This window comes from Aspergillus eucalypticola (genome assembly GCF_003184535.1).
Source record: "Aspergillus eucalypticola CBS 122712 chromosome Unknown BO83scaffold_19, whole genome shotgun sequence".
Lineage (NCBI taxonomy): Eukaryota > Fungi > Ascomycota > Eurotiomycetes > Eurotiales > Aspergillaceae > Aspergillus > Aspergillus eucalypticola.
Genome location: NW_020290293.1, coordinates 159,390 through 176,526, shown reverse-complemented (window position 1 = coordinate 176,526; position 17,137 = coordinate 159,390). Strand labels below are relative to the sequence as shown.

Here is a 17,137-nt window from a genome sequence, read left to right as displayed (position 1 = left end):
GGAGTCTGGCGGATAGAGCCACTCTCATCCCCGTGCGCCCTAATTGGCACATAGGCGTTGGGTGGAGATTCGGCCGACGCCCTCGTGGCCGCACAGAAGTCATGATTGGTGGTAGGTTCATATCGGAATAGATTGAATTAGATTGCTGGTGGTTCGTTCTTACCACCACACAGGGAGTTCTCTAATAAGCAGAATGTTACGATCGCGCAGCATGCCGTTATGAGTGAAATAACGCCCACAGTATATGATCTACCCCCTTATCCATTAAATTTGCCATTTGTGCCTGATACAGGCGCGGTACATGGCAAGTGAATACCAACAAACACACCACTTGGCTAGACCTTACTGACAGAACTTCATGAGGGTGATGGATCTACGGTTGGGCCCCTTCGACCCATGTCCTAGAACAAGTACTCCGTCTCTTGTGAGTATATTCCTCACACGATAATCAGTGGGTAGCCAAAGTATCCTCTTGCCTTGTAGAGTGACCCATTCGCGATTTTCCACGCGCAACTCTAATCCGGATTCGGGCTTAAGAGGAGAACTGTGGTACAACGGCGGTAGATCATACACCCCCTGACCAGTCTCCACAGACTGTCCATCACTAGAGAATACAAGCTTAGCGAAGGGCTTTTGCGTGTCGATAGTGTGCTGTAGGGTGCCAGTAGGAGGATCCCAGATCCTAATTATGCGGTCCGACCCAGTGGCTAGCCAACGTCCATCTGCAGAAAAGGCCACCAATCTACAGACCCACGAAGGGTGCTTGAGTATATGCAGTAAGGTACCTGTGGCCGGGTCCCAGAGTCTAACCGTTTTATCCTCGGAACCAGATGCCAGCCATCGACCATCTGGTGAAAATACAACTGTATAAACACCCCGTTCATGTCCCTCTAGGGTATGCTGTAGAGACCCCGTGACCGGATCCCAGATCTTGATGATGCCATCGATAGAGGAAGAAGCTAACTGTCGCACATCCGGCGAGAACGACAGTGAAATGACGGAACGCCTATGACCTTCAAGCGTATAGCGCAGTGCATCGTGTGCCGATCCCCATAGCTTGGTCTCTAGCTCCCAGATTTTGACGGTATCTCCAATCCCGCCAGATGCTAGCCATCTTCCATCTGGGGAGAAGGCCATAGAACTTAAAAAGCCATGGCTTTCAGCAGTATACTCCCGTTCCCCAAACGATGGCCTACAGGGAGGGGTATTCAGGTCCCAGAGTTTAATAGTCGCATCGTAGGCTCCCGAAGCCAGCCGCTGCTTATCGGGTGAAATGCTCACGCCGTGAACTGCACCGCTATGGCCCTCCAACATGTGTCGTAGAGTACGAGTGGACACGTCCCACACCTTTACACTGCAGGTAGTATTTGTCGATGAATAATACGCCAGGAGTCGCCCATCTTGTGAGAAGTTCAGCGCTGCGGCGCGATCTTGCATTACCCCAAGGGTCTGCTGCACAGTCCCGGTTGCTGTGTCCCAGAACATGACCGCGCCATTCGAGACTGCCAGTCGTCCATCTGGAGAGAAGGCTAGGTAACTAACCACTCTTGCCATTTTGTATGTATCCTGCAACGCTCCACTTGCTGTATTCCAGATCTTTACGGTTTTGTCCCAAGAGCCGGTTGCCAAACACTGACCGTCTGGCGAAAAGGCTACCGAGTAAACCCAGTCCTCATGCCCCCTCAAAGTCTGATGTGTGCAGCTCGTTATATCCCAAATCTTGGCAGTGTGATCGTAAGAGCCTGATGCCACCCTGCAATCATCTGGTGAGAAGCACACCGAGTATACATAGTGCTCATGACCCTTCAGCGTCTGATGCGTGCTAGTCGTCAGGTCCCAGACTCTGACAGTACGATCCCAGGATCCAGACACTAGCTTTCGGCCATCTGCCGAAAAGGCTATTGAGATGACTGAGTCATCGTGGCCTTCGAGGGTCTGCTGCAGAGTACTGGTAGCCGCGTCCCATATCTTAATAGTGTTATCCTCAGAGCCAGATGCCAGCCATTTGCCGTCCCTTGAAAAGGTTACCGCCCGAACAACAAAGCGTTTGTGGCCCTCAATCGTTTCCAGCTCCGCGTTCCAGGTGTCTTCTACCTCTGGTAGCCTGCTTATCCATCTGGGCATCTCATATGCCCTCCTGAGAATTGACTGTGACGGGGCGAATATCAGCCCTGAACAGTACAGCTGAAGTGGTGCTATATCAGCTATACGTCGACACTTTAGCATGAAGCGGAGGGCATCGTAAAGGAAGCTGGATATTGCAGATCCTTCCTGTTTCTATATTTGTCAGCTACTGTAGAAGGTGTCTCTCTCCAACACTCACCTCAATGAGCTTTCGTAACGTTTCGATATTTCCCACAATTTCAGATGCGTATCCAAGGACGCACATTGCTTCAGCCCAGTGGAGAAAATGTGCCTGGACAAAGGAATGGGTCTCCTCCAAGATTGACGATAGATTATTGCCGTGTGCTAGATGCAACGTCCAGTATCTGCAGGAGTATTCGAGTTCCGGTGGTATGTTGTCACGGATGACTTGTGCGGAGATATCATACCGCTCGAATCCTTCGTATGGCAGACTGCATATATTTCTCCTGAGCTTGCGTTGCATAACCTCAAGGCACCTTTGTGCAAGTCGTTGGTGCGTCTGGCCCCCGTCTATCCAAAACTCTGTTTTCTCCCGAGTTTCCGGGTCCAGAAGAAAGTCCCGGAACGACAGGTGGAAGAGTCCCACTGGCATGGTATCCCTATCCGGTATATTTAGCACTGCATGCAGTCGGCGCAGTCGGATGTTTATCACTCTCGGTGGAATACCCAGGATCTCTGAGAGACAGGCTACTGAGAGGGGTGACTCGAGAATTACGATAGTGCCCACCACTTCGCGAAATTCATCCACAATCATCTGTTTCCGCTTCCCGTTATGGGTCGATAGTCTCTGTAGCACCGGGAGATATGTTCCGTCCAATTTTGACTCTTCATTCTGAAACTCTAGGATCTCACACAGACTTTGTACGGGATCGAGGTCATGGTCTTGAAACACACGACACACTGTTGCGGCGAAAATGAATAATGGGACTGACATTTTGACCAGTTCCTGGAAGTTACTGTCACCAGGCCAATCCGGGGGTAGTGACCGAGTCTTCCGAATCAAGTCCAATTTGTGTCTGAAGAACAATGATATATCATGCTCAATCACCGGCTTAGGAATCTTATGGAGAACAAGATCCCGGTGGCTGCTTTTGACAGTGTCCTCCTGAAAGCCGAGCTGTATAGGTAGTTCCGGGCGGCTGGTAATGAAGGCCCGTAACTGAACAGATTTTGACTCCTGAATACGAGGAAAAAGCTGCAGCAGAAGGCTTATATCCTGCTCTTCTTCGCATTCATCCAGCGCGTCTACCACGATCACGAATCTCCTCAAATTTTGGCCATCCTCCAGTTCACCTAAGGGCTCGAGAAGAAGCTTTTCAAACTGAATCCTGAAACCGCGCCTTGATATGTCTGGATCATCTTCGATAGCCTTCGAGACGCCAACTGCGAGATCGGGGATTGCGGCAATGAGTTGTCTCACAATTGTCGAAACAAATCTCTTCGCATGCCCGCGGTCACCCTCCCCCCTTTTGAAAAAGTATGTCGCTCCAAGCTGCCCCTTGTCCCTGAGACGTTGGGCCAACGAACGTGAGATTGTCGATTTTCCAGTCCCTGCCATCCCATTTAACCAGAAGATGCAGGGCCCATCTGAGCAACTTCCCCACTCACTGACTTGCTGGAGAAGATCCTCCCTTGTGCCGGGAAGACACTCCTCCTCGTGCTGGTTTTGATATGAGTCAAATGAAGCTCCTTCGGCATCCGGTAGGTTATAGAGATCAAATTTCCGGTGCAGGTTCTTCAGCAGTACGATGAACTCGTCTATCCGGCTAAGCAGCTCTTCGGCCTTTGCTTGACTCTGTAAATGCTCATCATGCCTAACCCATTGGCGCAGCCTTGCCTCGTCACCTCTTATTGTTGCTTCAATCTCTTTGAGTGGGTGATTTGTCACTGGCAAAAGGCTCTCCAGTAACCTCTCGCCCACATTGGCCCGTTGCATCCGGTACACTTGCGCTGTATAGCGTAGGATGCCTTTGTAGACTTGGATGATGGCGATCTCAACCTTGTCCTGTGTTTCATAACGGCTATCATGATAGTGCTCCTTTTCAATAAAAGCACAACGTGTTAGGACGTCTGTCAAGAATTCAGCCGATTGAAACTGAGCCTTGCGTATTTGATGATGGTTATAAGTTATCTATCGATGGATTTGATTAGCGTTCGAAATCTGTAGGCCTCCGACAAGTCACATACGGTCAATCCGAGCAAGACAATTCCCCAAGCAATGGATGCAGTGCCGGTTTGATCGCCACTCACGAGCACGCCCGCGATTCCCCTGAACGACAGTGTAGCATTCAGGATTTTGTGTGCAATATCACGAACGTTGATGGCGTCTTTATCTGCTCCCTTCCTAATCTTCAGCCCTCCCTTCTGATACTCCTCATACTGCTTCTTCGTCGCCTCGATAACATCATCCACTACCTCCAAAGTCCTGCTACGGTGAAGAGACGGTCGTTCAACTTCTCGAGTGCCCGCAAGCACCCCTTTGTCGGCTGAACTCAAATCCTCATAAGCTATCTGCCATAAGTCTGTTCCTTTCACCTCCGCTATTTGTTGCGTTGTGGCGGGTGACCTTTCGGGATTTTGAGCGCCATAGGCCTCATTGAAGACCACGGGAGAGACCGCGGATGAAGGTTTAACATCCTCTTTGCCCTTAAATCTCCGCCAAATGCTCTTGGAGTAGCGTTTCATTGGTGATTTCGTGTCCCAAGTTGGTTTGATCTGTGCTTATTGTGAATTGTGAGAAGTCCGCGGTTTACTATGTGGGAGAATGTCCAGACTCATTGTATTTGAACACACGGGGAAGGGTGAGCCGTGAGCTGCGCAGCCTCACTACGCGCCGAGATAGCGCGCGGCTGAGTAGCGGGGTAATCGGCCATTATCCCTGTCGAAACAAGATCGAATTAGAAGCGACGATGAAGCTATATCAGAAGCTATTGGCCAATTTGCCAGGTTAAAAATTAGCTTGCTTGTCTGTCCTCTTCTTAAGGCCATGCTGCACAGCCAAACGTCCGATTCGCACCATGTTTGTTAGGTGAACTCATGTGCTATCCTGCCACTCCACAGGTCCCCTGGTCTTCGTGGTGATTAGAATTAATTAGTGAAGCAATCTGTCCAAACCCCTTATGCCTCAAGGTCCTTGCAATGCATCTCAGGGATTGTCAGTTCACGCTGGTAGGGCTAGTGGGTAATACTAGATGTTGTGATTGATCATTCCGACCCGCGAGCGAATGGACTATCCCACATCTAGACGCTTGTCAATCACCAGAGTTGGAAGTTGACATGGTAAGAACCAGAATGCTGGCGGAGCGTTTTTGAACGGTACATGGTGTTGAAATTGCCCATGATGGATACTGTCATACAATATCGGGGCCTGAGAGCATCTGGTGACGTGTCGGGCTGGACTGACCTCCCTCATCAATGGCTTATCCAGGATCCTTGCGCGATCCTTGAGCTCGTTCGGTTGGCATAAGCTTCTTCCAAGTTATAGATCGAATTCTGAGAATGGCATTTCTCAGCCCACGCGCTAAGACATGGCATTGAGTTGGAGCCTTAGGCAGCTAACGAATTTAGAAGCTCACGGCAGTGCGTGGATTCTGCCGCCGGGCGGGTGCTTCATACTTTGTACGCTCGGATGCAACTAGTGTGCATGCATCATCATCATCATCAGTATTTAGGCCAGCCTTTATTGGGCGCATTGCATGCTGAAGGACTGCAGAACTAAAGCCAACAGTCAGTTGTGACAGCATGTGCAATCAAAGCTGAGAAGCTTTCTCGAAACAAATTACAGAAAAGATGGAAACAAAGAAGATCAGCTGACCGGCCTTGGCGAATACTACTTAAGAAAACCACGCTTCCTGTTGTCTATCTAACAACAATGAGGTATTTTCTATCTTACAGACACATGCTCTCCTCACGTCTATAAGGTCTCTATCGTCAAATGCGGAAAGACTAGGGACCACCGATAGAATATGGTGACCGTTATAACTACCCGTCTAGCAGTACTGGCCGTCCGGTCGGACGCCTTCCTTTTCAGGAGCTGCACGGTCGTCGGACATGCCGAGTCTGTTAACGCCTTCGATGTCATATCTAAGTACACTGCTGCGAAATACTTTTGCTTGTACCGGGGGGTCGCAGGACCGATTACTCCACCCTGATGATCACCTTGACAAATCTGGCCACCTGGAAATCTGCAAGATGCATCCCGCTCCAAGCCTCCACACCATGCCGTGCTTGAGCCTACTGTGTAGTAACTCTTGAACGTCCTGCATAACATGGGAGATAATAGCAAGGATTCTAATGGGACAAACGCATACGAAATCTACTCTGTATTACACAGGGTATCTACATGTTCAAGTCGGTCCGTTATGTTGAGAACTTGGGCGCTCCGATGGGACTTGACGATTGGAATGCTTACAGAATAAGCAAGAGATCATGGCTAGTATGCAACTTACCAGGAGCTTCACTGACGGACGGGATGATTATGGATATTCCCCCCGACCGCTGCCCGCACAGTCTGACACTGCTTATGAAACAGGCTGGATCTAACCCACTTATACTAATCATGCTATCATTTCACAAAACATTGAGGACATACTAGCGATGCCCCCCTTTCCCCCCGGGTGACTGGTAGTCGGAGCAATTGAGGCTGTCCGGTTGGAATCGCCACAATGGCCTTGCCTCGAGTGATTCCCGCACAACAGTATCCAAGTCCCTCCACCTCTACGTCAGAATAGGACTTATCAAATTGGCATAGCCATCTCGCAAGTGCTATTCACGCACTTCCTCGCCGTATGATTCTATTATCGCCCTTCCAACTACGATAGAATATGCGATGACGGCATGAAGAGTGGCGGTGTAAGATGTTGGGGCCTCGGGGCAATTACATTTTTGCCGGTCTCGGACTGCACCAGCCACAGCCTCCTGATTGGCACACCGCTCCCATTATTTTCCGTCGGGTGGATAATGTGCGGAGTTGGAGCGAGTCTGCATTCGAGCGATTCTGGATGGAGCCCATCGGAACTTTGTGCTCAGTACCCAATATTTGGCCAGCTTCAACCAATTGAATTGATTCAGCGGCTCCGAAACGGCCGTCGTCCGGTAATCTAATCCGCTCATGTTGCTGCTGCAGATCTCTCCCAAGTTCAACGCCCTATTCAATGCCGATCCTCCCGTCTGCCTTCGCCCGTTTCACATCATTCCTACGATAAAATGCGATAAGAAGTCCTGGCGGAGGCGACCGCTTGTCTACTTGAGACCACCGACAAAGATTATGGCACCACCCTCTTACGATATCACACCGAACGGCCTGAGATAATGGCATCATCGTTGGGAATTGGGGCGAAACCCCCACTGCGGCCACTAGGCAAATAACACCTCACCTTTGCGGTGAGGGTTTGAAGTCAAAGGGTAAAGTCTACCCCTGAGCTGGTTGGGTGGATCCGATGACCATTACCTATCTAGCGGGAGATAGCTCCTTTCAGTTTCGTCTTCTCTGCAGGTAGTGTGGCTGTGCCGCTGCTACTCTCACGACATTATAGCAGCGCACCCATCGAGAGCTGCTGTGTAAATCAATGACAGAGAGGCCTCCGCTTCCTTCCCACTGAGAGTACCACGTGTCAGGTATAACCTTAGGGAGCGGGCAATCGTGCCAGTAAGGCGATTGTGCGAAGACAGCTAGTCTCGGTTAAGATAGGTGAGAAAGCTGAGCGTCAGACGGGTAAAAGCTACGGAGTACTGGGCGACACTATTGGGGTTATGCTCGCTTCCTTTGTCTGAGAACAGCGCCTCATGCCGACGGAGAACAGTAGAGCAATGGATGAAGTGGCTGATGCGGTGGGGCGGTGGTCATTCACAAATCCCGTCATCTCGCCCAAACTCGATATAGCAGCGCTACTGCGACTAGTGGAACTCAGTAGGCGATGATAGTCGAGTGGGATTCTCGCGTATTGGCCATACGAATGGCTGCCGAAACCCGCCATCACCGGGCAACCAAAACACTGGCAGCCACCCAAGGCTCAGATAGGATTCCACTGGAGCTTGTTGCGACTTAGCTTCCGCATCGCGCCCAATCATCGCTTGACAAGAAATCCAGTCCACTCCAGCCGGTGCCCCCACCATCCACCCACTGAATCCTCAGTGATCCAGTATACCACGCGCTGCCCCTCCATTGCCTCTTTGGGTGCCCCCAACAAGCCCCTCACGACTCCAATAAGACCGAGATCTCAGTCGACCAGGACGATGATATCATTTACCCCTCCATCAGGGGAAGACAGGGACCCAGGGGGGGGAGCCATCTCAACCTATATCAACCCCTTCTCTCCCCCCCCCCCTGGTAGCTCTTCTCTTCCCCATTCCCAAACATTCTATCCTATTCCTCCACGCCTCACTACTACACTTTCAGCAATCATGGGTTGGTTCGGTGAGTAACACCCTGAGATGCGCGTTGGTCTTGTCTACGTGCCCTTCTAGCTGACACGCGGTATCTCAACTTTACAGACAGAGACAGCTTCGAGGGTCAGTCCCACGAGGAGCTCCGCAACTTTGAGCCCGGCACCGAGATCACCGAGGAGCACAAGGCCAAGTTCAGCCACGAGCTCATTGGCGGTGCCGCTGCCTACGAGGCCATGAAGGCCTACGAGGAGCACCAGGAGAAGAACGGTTCGTCCAACCTCTTATCTCTTCCCCCTGATACATAATACTAATCTCCTCTCAGGCAAGCCCGACAGCCACGCCCAGGCCAAGGAGATCCTCGCCGGTCTTGCTGGCGCCTTCATCGACCGCGAGGTTGAGACCAAGGGTCTTGACTTCGTCGACCGTGAGAAGGCCAAGTACCACGCTCGCCAGCAGCTCGAGCAGGCCTCCGCCCAGGACTTCTAAGCGATTGGAATATGAGTTGGACGCACCTATCTGTTTATGATGTACGGTAGTGTGTATGACATGAAATAGAATATACCACAATGAATAACCAACAACACAAGTTTTTCGATCCATTGTAGAACAATATGCATGCGTACATTTCAATGTCAGTACGGGTAGATAGCATCCTCCATGAGGGGTACTCTGCAACGTGGCAGTTGACGATCACAAGCTAGCATTCTACTGCAGAAGCACAGAGGGGCATCAGTGGCTTAACACGGGCTGCACTCCGTCGTCATCGACTGCTGCAACTCACCAAACTGGGGAATTCGTTCAGACGACAGAACCAGAGTATCACCAATTCTTATGCACCTTCAGGCCAGTGGTAGTTATCTTTAGGTAAACCTGGGCAATATCCTTGTCGGTATCCCTGCTTCTTCTTCTTCTAGGGTCTTTTGTATTTCCGGATAAGTAGTTCCGACGAAGACCGCCGCAATTGGATTCGCAGTGCCGGTAGCACTACGTACGTAGTAACACTAGCGCCGACCGCGCCATTCCGACAACATCTGGCTCATTCGTCTGCTGTGGCTGCGGATGGCCAAAGAAAGAAGGAGGGGTAGTAGACACTGCAGATCGGGCCTGGAATATTGGTAAAGCAGAATAAACAGAGTTTTAGTAATTGAATAGTAATCGCAATCTATGTAAGTTATTATAGATTTCCACTGTTTTTAAATATTAAGTAACGAGGTGGTTGTCAAATTGTTCCTTCTACTAACCGGGAATATATATTTGTACTTATCTGTCCAAACGGTCCGAACTGAACTTTAGGAGAGTCCTTTAGCTAGCAGATTGTTCTTTATCACAAGAACATATCTCTCATCATACACCCTCGACGTACTATCAAAATCCTCCAGAATCCTGGGCAACAGTTGGACCAGATGCTCCGTTTAACTTCTCAGCAAACCAAAAAGCAAGATGTTTAATACAAACAGGCGCCGGAACCGCGGCTGCAAACACAGCAATAGCATAATCTGCCATCACATGCTCCACCGCTCCACTGACCGCTTTAAGCGGCAGAACCTAGTGAACCTCGCTCGAAAAACCTCGGATTTAAGCGGATTTAAGAGTTTCCAGTTCCCAGACACTCATCGTGGATTCTGTATAAAATCTGACCGCCTTTGCCGACAAGCTGGCAGAAAATGGACCCTGACCGCTCGACACACCGCTTAAGACGGCAGAACCTAGTCGACCTCGTCGAAAAAATCGCGGATCTAAGCGGATTTAAGCTTTCACAGTCTCAAAATGCTCACCCTGGATTCTGTGAAGTTTTTGACCGCTTTCATGGCGAGGCGGCAGAATATGGTCGGCGCCTGTACCTGATACTGTGTAACCATGATCTGTCTACAGCTACTCTCTCGTTTTACTTTTATATGGCTATATATTGATATTGGCTGATTCGCGAGCAATATTTCTAGTATATTTTTTATCACCTATTTTGAGGTTCCATAAACATGGATTTTCTCCTATTTCTACCATATTCGCCCGAGGCAGTATTGATCCACGACGGTCGGCATTCATGAGACACCTTAGGCACTGTACATGGGTAACAGTGCCCCTGAAGAGGATGTATGTAGGTTGCGTTATGGCGAGTATCGGTTATCTATAATCGCATTTCGAAATCGTTTAGATTTTCAAGCAACTAGGCGGACCTGGCCCTTCTTCACTTCGATTGACTCGCCGCGAGCTCATCCAACCCCTGGCCCATGCTCATCATGCGATCCTATTCCAACATTAGCAATAACACCCTCAGTAGATTAGGACAAACTCACTGCCGACCACCCCGGCACCCATTGAGAAACAAACTTCACCGCACCACTATTCGGCCCGCGCCAGAACATGCCATGTCCTGTCGTACCCAGTACATCAGGCAGAATCAAATCCGCCAGCTCCTGTGCCGAGCATCCCTTTGGACTTGTCTCGCCCGACGCCCAGCGGGAGATGGTCTGCGCGATAGCTGCATACCGTGAGCTTGGTGGGAGGGTGAAAGTGGGCTCATTTGCGTGGAAGGGCGTCGTGACGGTGCCAATCATGAGCGTGGCCACGGATACGCCTAGTGGCGCGAGTTCCAGTCGCAGAGTCTCGGAGAGATTGCTCAGGGCGGATTTCGAGGATGAGTAGATGCCTGTATCACGTTGTTAATGTGCGACTGCATGGCGACCGTGGGAAGGAAATTGATGTACCGATCCAAGGTGTGGGGACTACGGCACCCACGCTGCTTATGTTGACGACGCGTCCTCCGCGGGATAGTAGCAATGATGCTACGGCTTGTATGAGGCGCAGCGGTCCCCAGATATTGGTCTCGTAGACCTGCTGGGCCTGGGCGAGGTCGACGTCCAGCAGCGGCATGGTGTAACCGGAACCCGCATTGTTTATGAGATTATCGAGGCCTTCTCCGTGCTGCTCGACGGCCTGGACTGCAGCAGCTACGGACTCGGGAGAGATGACGTCGAGCTGGAGAGGGGTGACATTGGACAGAGTGGTGAGAGACGATGGGATTCTAGATGGTGAACGCGCAGTGGCGAAGACGTGGTGGCCTTGATTGACGAGCGCGACGGCCAGGGCCGATCCGATGCCGTTGGCGGAGCAGCCGGTGATCAGGACGGTCTTAAGAGGCGCCATGGTGGCTCAAGCTCATACAAGTTACAACGGGAGTAACGCTCGGTGGGCTGGCTTTAAATGCCCCCGATTGACAACCGGGGCAGAGTCTGGAACCCTCGGGTATAACATAGTCTGTGATGGCCAGGCAGTAGTGTATGTAATCGTCCAGTCCAGCTGAATTCTGACAGGCTGGATGAGAAGCTATTTCAATTTAGGAAGTCTTAAAGATGGCCCAGGATGGAGATCCCTGTTTGAGGCTGTATCTCGGCAATATCCTGTTTCTTTGTCTCCCCCCTATTGAAGGTAGGTTCCAATCCATACTCGTGACTGATGGCGAAATATGATCTCTATATTGTGATTATCTCATAGCACGCTTGAGGCTGAACGATTCTGTCTTGATTAAGAGTTAGTTAACTAGCAGGACGATCTAGCTTAATCAGCAACCCTTGTTACTGCCGCAAACTGCCAACTGCATTTCGCTTCGGGGCTTAACCGACCGTTCTTTGTATTTCAGGCTGCTAACACTTTAGCTTGATACCCTACTGGGCATTGAGCAGCCAGCACGTAGTCAGACCCACTGGCCGTTCAGGGTCATGGTGGTGCCGCCTTATATAGCAGGCCGCATGTTGCCAACATGCCGTTCGCAGCAGCAAAGTAAGGGCATTTCTAGCTGACAGACCCCGGTAAGGGATGAACTGTATGGTTATTTTATGCCTTGAACAATTCTATCCTTATTGGGCCACCTACTCCATGAACGCAGATCTCCTTGGTAAAGATCACTAGCGCCATAATGTAATCCGGCTGGCAACAAATTTTGGATGCTTGCATGTTACACACCTCAGTATGTAGGGAGTGAGTTGCAATAGATATGACGTTACACATAAAAGGATTGAAACATACAAATAAGTAGTTCGGACCTCCCTTGAACTTTTACATTCCTCATCAATCAAAAGACGAGGATATACTCCGACGAATCAGACACCATGACCAGGTAGCGCTATGAAAATTGATTAATGGAAACCCGGCACTAATACCACATGTTACAGCATCATAGAATGCATCCGCGCAAACCGGCCCATCAGCACCGCCGAAGCCAAAACCTACTTTGACGAGAGACCCCCCGTTAGCCCAAGTTTCCTGCTAGGCGAATGGAAAGGGCTTCCTGTTCTGACGGGCAACAAGCTCGTGGAGATCCTTCAGAATGTCAAATGGGCTGGGAAGAATTTCCACGCAGTCGACCATGTTGAGCCCATGGTGTGCCACGACGATAAAGGTTGTCGGTTCCCCAACCCCTATTGGGGTGGTGCGAGGGTACGTTAGCCTTGATCTTGGTTGTATCGTCAATGGCTGATTGCCAAGATTCGCGAGGTCAAATATAATGACGTCGTGTCTGCCGCAATGGTCTATAATGAACGGCCTGTTATTGACTATTTTCGCTATATGGATGAGAATACTGTCATTGGGGTGATGGATAGCCCTGAACATGATAGTTCTAGCCAGCAGGGAGACCGTTTGTATTTCGTCTTGGAGCGTATGAAGTGAGGGATAGCACTTTCTATAGAATGTGTCGCTGAGGCCCGTTGGTGACTTGACTGAGGTGATCGGCCTTGTGCTGTGGCGTAGTAGTCTACTTGCTCAACGAGAACTCCGACATCTCTGTTGCTAAACATATATAAGTTTTCCGTACTTGCACTCAGGTTCATCCCTTCTCGTTCTATGAATCGGAAGAGCTACATAGACACGACCAGTTCGAGAATCAAATTAGTCGCTGTATAGCTAGTAGGTGTCGACCAAACAGCCATGGAAACCAATAACCCACCATTTTCTTAGTCAAGGTACACCAAGTTCCTGTCTTCTGTCTTCTTCCTCTCCTTTCTTGGTTCTTCTTCCATTAATGCCTGGATGCAACAATCAGACCCGGAGTACGATTCGCAGCTGCTTGCTTCTTGCGTCCAACTAGCGTTTCAAGGCACTGGCCCCACTCATCACCGATTTGGTAGCCATAAAGAGAACAAGGCTTAAGAGCAAGAGTTCGGAGTATCTTCTCTTTTATACGGAGTGATTGAGATCTCGCTGCTGAGTGTACGACACCATAACCAGGAGACAAGCCTTAGCCAAGACTCGTATCACCGTCCGGGGGTAGAGGAAGCGTCTCGATAGCGAGAAGTAAGCTTTAGACAAAACACATAACATGGGCCTTCAGACCAATGGCAAGCGGGGCGGAACTCCACCTCGGACATATGCGAGCTTCTGCTAGCGGCGTCCAAACATAAGCGAGGCTGGCGAGGCTGGCGAGGCTGAAACCTCGAAATGCCCAAGCATAGCCTCAAACAATCTGCCTGAGCCCCGCGCGTTACGGTATAGCCGATCGCACGGGGACACACGGTCGCCATAGCTTCGGGCACCGTGCATCCGCATCGGTCGAAGGTTTAATTTGGGAAAGGCTCAGCCTCAGTGAATCAGGCTATAAGCAGTACACCGATCGAGTCTTCGTCGTGAGAGTCCCAGACTTCCGAGAAGCCAGCATCTCCTTGTCAGCCCCGTGTGTGACCATTTTCATCTTTTCATTCGAGCATGATGAAAGATTTGTTGCCAGACCGAACGCGTTTACGGCGTTGGCTGTCACTCCAGACGAGAACCTATCAGTATCTCCACCACAGCTCGCGAACGGCGGAAGGCATTGAACTGGTACCTGTACACCAGGCTAGTACTGGTGAGACCACCAGCTGTACTCAAGACCGCGAACATCTCGTGTGGCCAAACCCCTCCCTTTCGTCTCTGAAGCTCTCTACACACCATGACAGCAAGAGAAGATGGGTACGGGGAGTGCTGATATGTACATACGCTGCCTTTGGTGTTCTAATAGTGAATATTATCCTGACCATTGTGGCGGCTGCCGTGTCGGTCGCGGGCCATGGCCAGCGGACGATGAGCTCGGCCACCATCTATAAGGGCAGTTGCGACCGAGCAAAGGCGTGGACGACGGGTCTGCATCTGTTGATTAACGTCCTCAGCACAATCGTTCTCGGAGCCAGTAGTTACTGTATGCAGTGCTTGACTGCGCCTTCACGTGCCGATGTCGACCGCGCGCATGGGCAGCGTGTGTGGCTGGATATCGGGGTCGCCAGCGTGCGGAATCTGGCATGGGCGGATTGGCCTCGATTGACCTTGTGGCTGGTACTTCTTACAACCTCTTTACCATTTCACTTGATGTATGCCAATGACCATCCTCTCGAGAGTTGGGCCTAATGACGAACCTTTAGATACAACTCCGCCGTATTTTTCGCCTTGGGCACAAGGGAGTACGATGTCGTGCTGGCCTCGGCCAATTTCGATTTCGATCGCCCACCGGTCCATGATAACTCCTCGTACGTGGGCTGCTTTGAGCCAAACACGGCGATGAGCATGTCCACTTTCTATGCAGACCTTCCTGGCTTCGACAATCTAACTAAAGAGGAATGTGTCAGCAGGTACGCGACAGATTTCCCGACGGATCTGGGCACCCTGATTTTGGTGTCCAGCAACCTCACCGCTGCCAATGAACGTCTGCAATGGATTAACAGGGGAAACTCAGTTTCAAGCGATGATGGGGAACTCATGACAAACAAATATGACTGGCTATGCGCTCAATTCGGCGTGCCTTCATCCTCCTGCACCTCTGCGAAACTCCTAAGTCTCCTTGAACAGTGGGCCGCCATGCCCTTCGTACCCTGGGATGGTCCAGTGGTCAATGCCACGGTCGAGTTCCCCAGCGGTCTAGCTACCATCAACGGGAAAGATTTTGGAGGAAGAGACACCAGTGACTGGTCTGCAGATCTATGGGATGATTACCAAACTCTTATAAGTAAGCTCGATTACTTCCCATCACAGCAAGTCTTGCAGCAGTACCTGGATAATTCTACCCTTTGGAAGAACAACTCATGGGCTCAGGCCGTGAGCCTCAAACCGGCTGCGGATGAGTTAGCATGTGCTCCCGACTTCCCGAATATTCCGGTCAAGGGGCCAGAGTACCCAGTCGAATATTGTTTGAGTCGGAAGCTCACCGAACAATGTGAGCTGCTGTTCAGTCCGGCGGTCTGTCTGGTGGTGATTGTCTGCAATCTGTCCAAGATTGCGTGTATGTTATTAGCGGCCCGGAGCGATCGGACGGACATCTTTTTGACTGTTGGTGATGCTGTAGCGTCGTTTCTGACTCGACCTGATCCTTTTACCGAGCAGATGGGCCTGTTATCCCGATCGAGTCTGTCTCAAGCACCACAGCCCTGGCGCTCGCGCCGGAAGGGCTATTTGAAAGTCGCGGTAAAGGAAGCATCACAACCCCGGACACGGGCAACTCTCCCGCCTCGCCGGCGATGGATGCGAGCCGTGCATCCAAGCCAGTGGACAGTGACTATTGGCGTGTACGTGGTAATCTTTGCGTGCGATCGAGTTGATAATCACTGACGTATACAGGTGTCTTGTCCTTCTTGGTGTTGGTGGTTATCTTCTGTCGCTCGCTATCTACGGTGTACAGGTGGAAGGATACTCCACTACCTTAAGTGCGCTGTGGCAATTGGGATTTGGCTCGGCCACGCCCTATACCCTCTTAGACCTTCCGAGTTCAAATGTTGTCTCCATGTCGCTCCTCGCCAACACGCCCCAAATTGTCGTCTCAATCGGTTACTTCCTGTACAACAACCTCCTGACACATATGCTTTTGGCCGCAGAATACGACGACTACGCGAGCCAGCGGAAGGCACTCCGCGTGTCCTGGCCTCAGGGATCCCAGCGATCGTCTTACTATCTCAGTCTTCCGTATCGCTACAGCATTCCACTCATGGTTGCTTCCATGCTCCTGCATTGGCTGGTGTCTGGTAGTTTGTTCTACGTCGAAATCAACCCGAGTACTACGCTGGGAAACTCTTTCTCTTGGGACCGGGTCATTGCCTGCGGATATGGACCGATCGCCATTGTGCTCGCGCTTATTCTAGGGGGAGTGATGACATGTACTGTCGTGGGACTAGGCATGAGACGTTTCGCATCACGAATGCCCATTGCAGGTAGCTGCAGTGCAGCAATCAGCGCTGCATGTCATCCAATAGAGGGGGAGGAGCATGCTCTGAAGCCAATCATGTGGGGTGAGATTCCAGTGGCCGCAGTGCAGCCGGAAGATGGAGACGACGCGGACGAAATCATCAGTAATCATGAGCTGGAAGACAGGAGGGATGGGAATGGTGGTTATTCGCCGCTGAGGAAAGACACGGCTGGCCAGGAGGGTGTTTATGGCCATTGCAGTTTCACCTCGGGGGAAGTGATCACTCCAAACCCAACAAAACTGTATATGTAGGCCCATACATAAGTCTCATGCACGTCCCAGACGCATTATTTATCAAACCCCAAGCCTTTCATGTGCGTGCAACCATGAGGATAGACTGCGAGGAGACTCTTATAGAGACCGAGGGCAAAGACAGGACTCAATTGCAGTCGCATATTGCTCTAAATC

General features: G+C 50.8%; 5 protein-coding genes across 5 annotated transcripts; 3 read left to right on the top strand and 2 right to left on the bottom strand.

The window, feature by feature from the left end:
• Positions 1-151: 151 nt before the first annotated feature.
• On the bottom strand, positions 152-4,893 carry BO83DRAFT_341638 (NACHT and WD40 domain protein). The gene is made up of 3 exons (XM_025528628.1): positions 4,333-4,893; positions 2,324-4,276; positions 152-2,271 (listed from the first exon to the last, which is right to left on the bottom strand). The coding sequence occupies exons 1-3, from the start codon at positions 4,828-4,830 to the stop codon at positions 343-345; spliced, it is 4,380 nt and encodes a 1,459-aa protein (XP_025386113.1). The 5' UTR covers positions 4,831-4,893; the 3' UTR covers positions 152-342.
• Positions 4,894-8,547: 3,654 nt separating this feature from the next.
• BO83DRAFT_390536 (DUF3759 domain-containing protein) lies at positions 8,548-9,018 on the top strand (the record flags this gene model as incomplete). Its single annotated transcript, XM_025532862.1, has 3 exons — positions 8,548-8,560; positions 8,611-8,799; positions 8,855-9,018. The coding sequence occupies 3 exons, from the start codon at positions 8,548-8,550 to the stop codon at positions 9,016-9,018; spliced, it is 366 nt and encodes a 121-aa protein (XP_025386112.1).
• Positions 9,019-10,717: 1,699 nt separating this feature from the next.
• BO83DRAFT_317327 (SDR family oxidoreductase) lies at positions 10,718-11,676 on the bottom strand (the record flags this gene model as incomplete). The annotated part of the gene is made up of 3 exons (XM_025527698.1): positions 10,718-10,777; positions 10,827-11,179; positions 11,238-11,676. 3 exons carry the CDS (start codon positions 11,674-11,676, stop codon positions 10,718-10,720), a joined length of 852 nt encoding a protein of 283 aa, XP_025386111.1.
• Positions 11,677-12,638: 962 nt separating this feature from the next.
• On the top strand, positions 12,639-13,197 carry BO83DRAFT_390534 (DUF4334 domain-containing protein; the record flags this gene model as incomplete). The annotated part of the gene is made up of 3 exons (XM_025532861.1): positions 12,639-12,646; positions 12,702-12,966; positions 13,015-13,197. 3 exons carry the CDS (start codon positions 12,639-12,641, stop codon positions 13,195-13,197), a joined length of 456 nt encoding a protein of 151 aa, XP_025386110.1.
• Positions 13,198-14,232: 1,035 nt separating this feature from the next.
• BO83DRAFT_448784 (uncharacterized protein) lies at positions 14,233-16,981 on the top strand (the record flags this gene model as incomplete). Its single annotated transcript, XM_025536701.1, has 4 exons — positions 14,233-14,867; positions 14,955-15,373; positions 15,662-16,083; positions 16,169-16,981. The coding sequence occupies 4 exons, from the start codon at positions 14,233-14,235 to the stop codon at positions 16,979-16,981; spliced, it is 2,289 nt and encodes a 762-aa protein (XP_025386109.1).
• Positions 16,982-17,137: the final 156 nt, after the last annotated feature.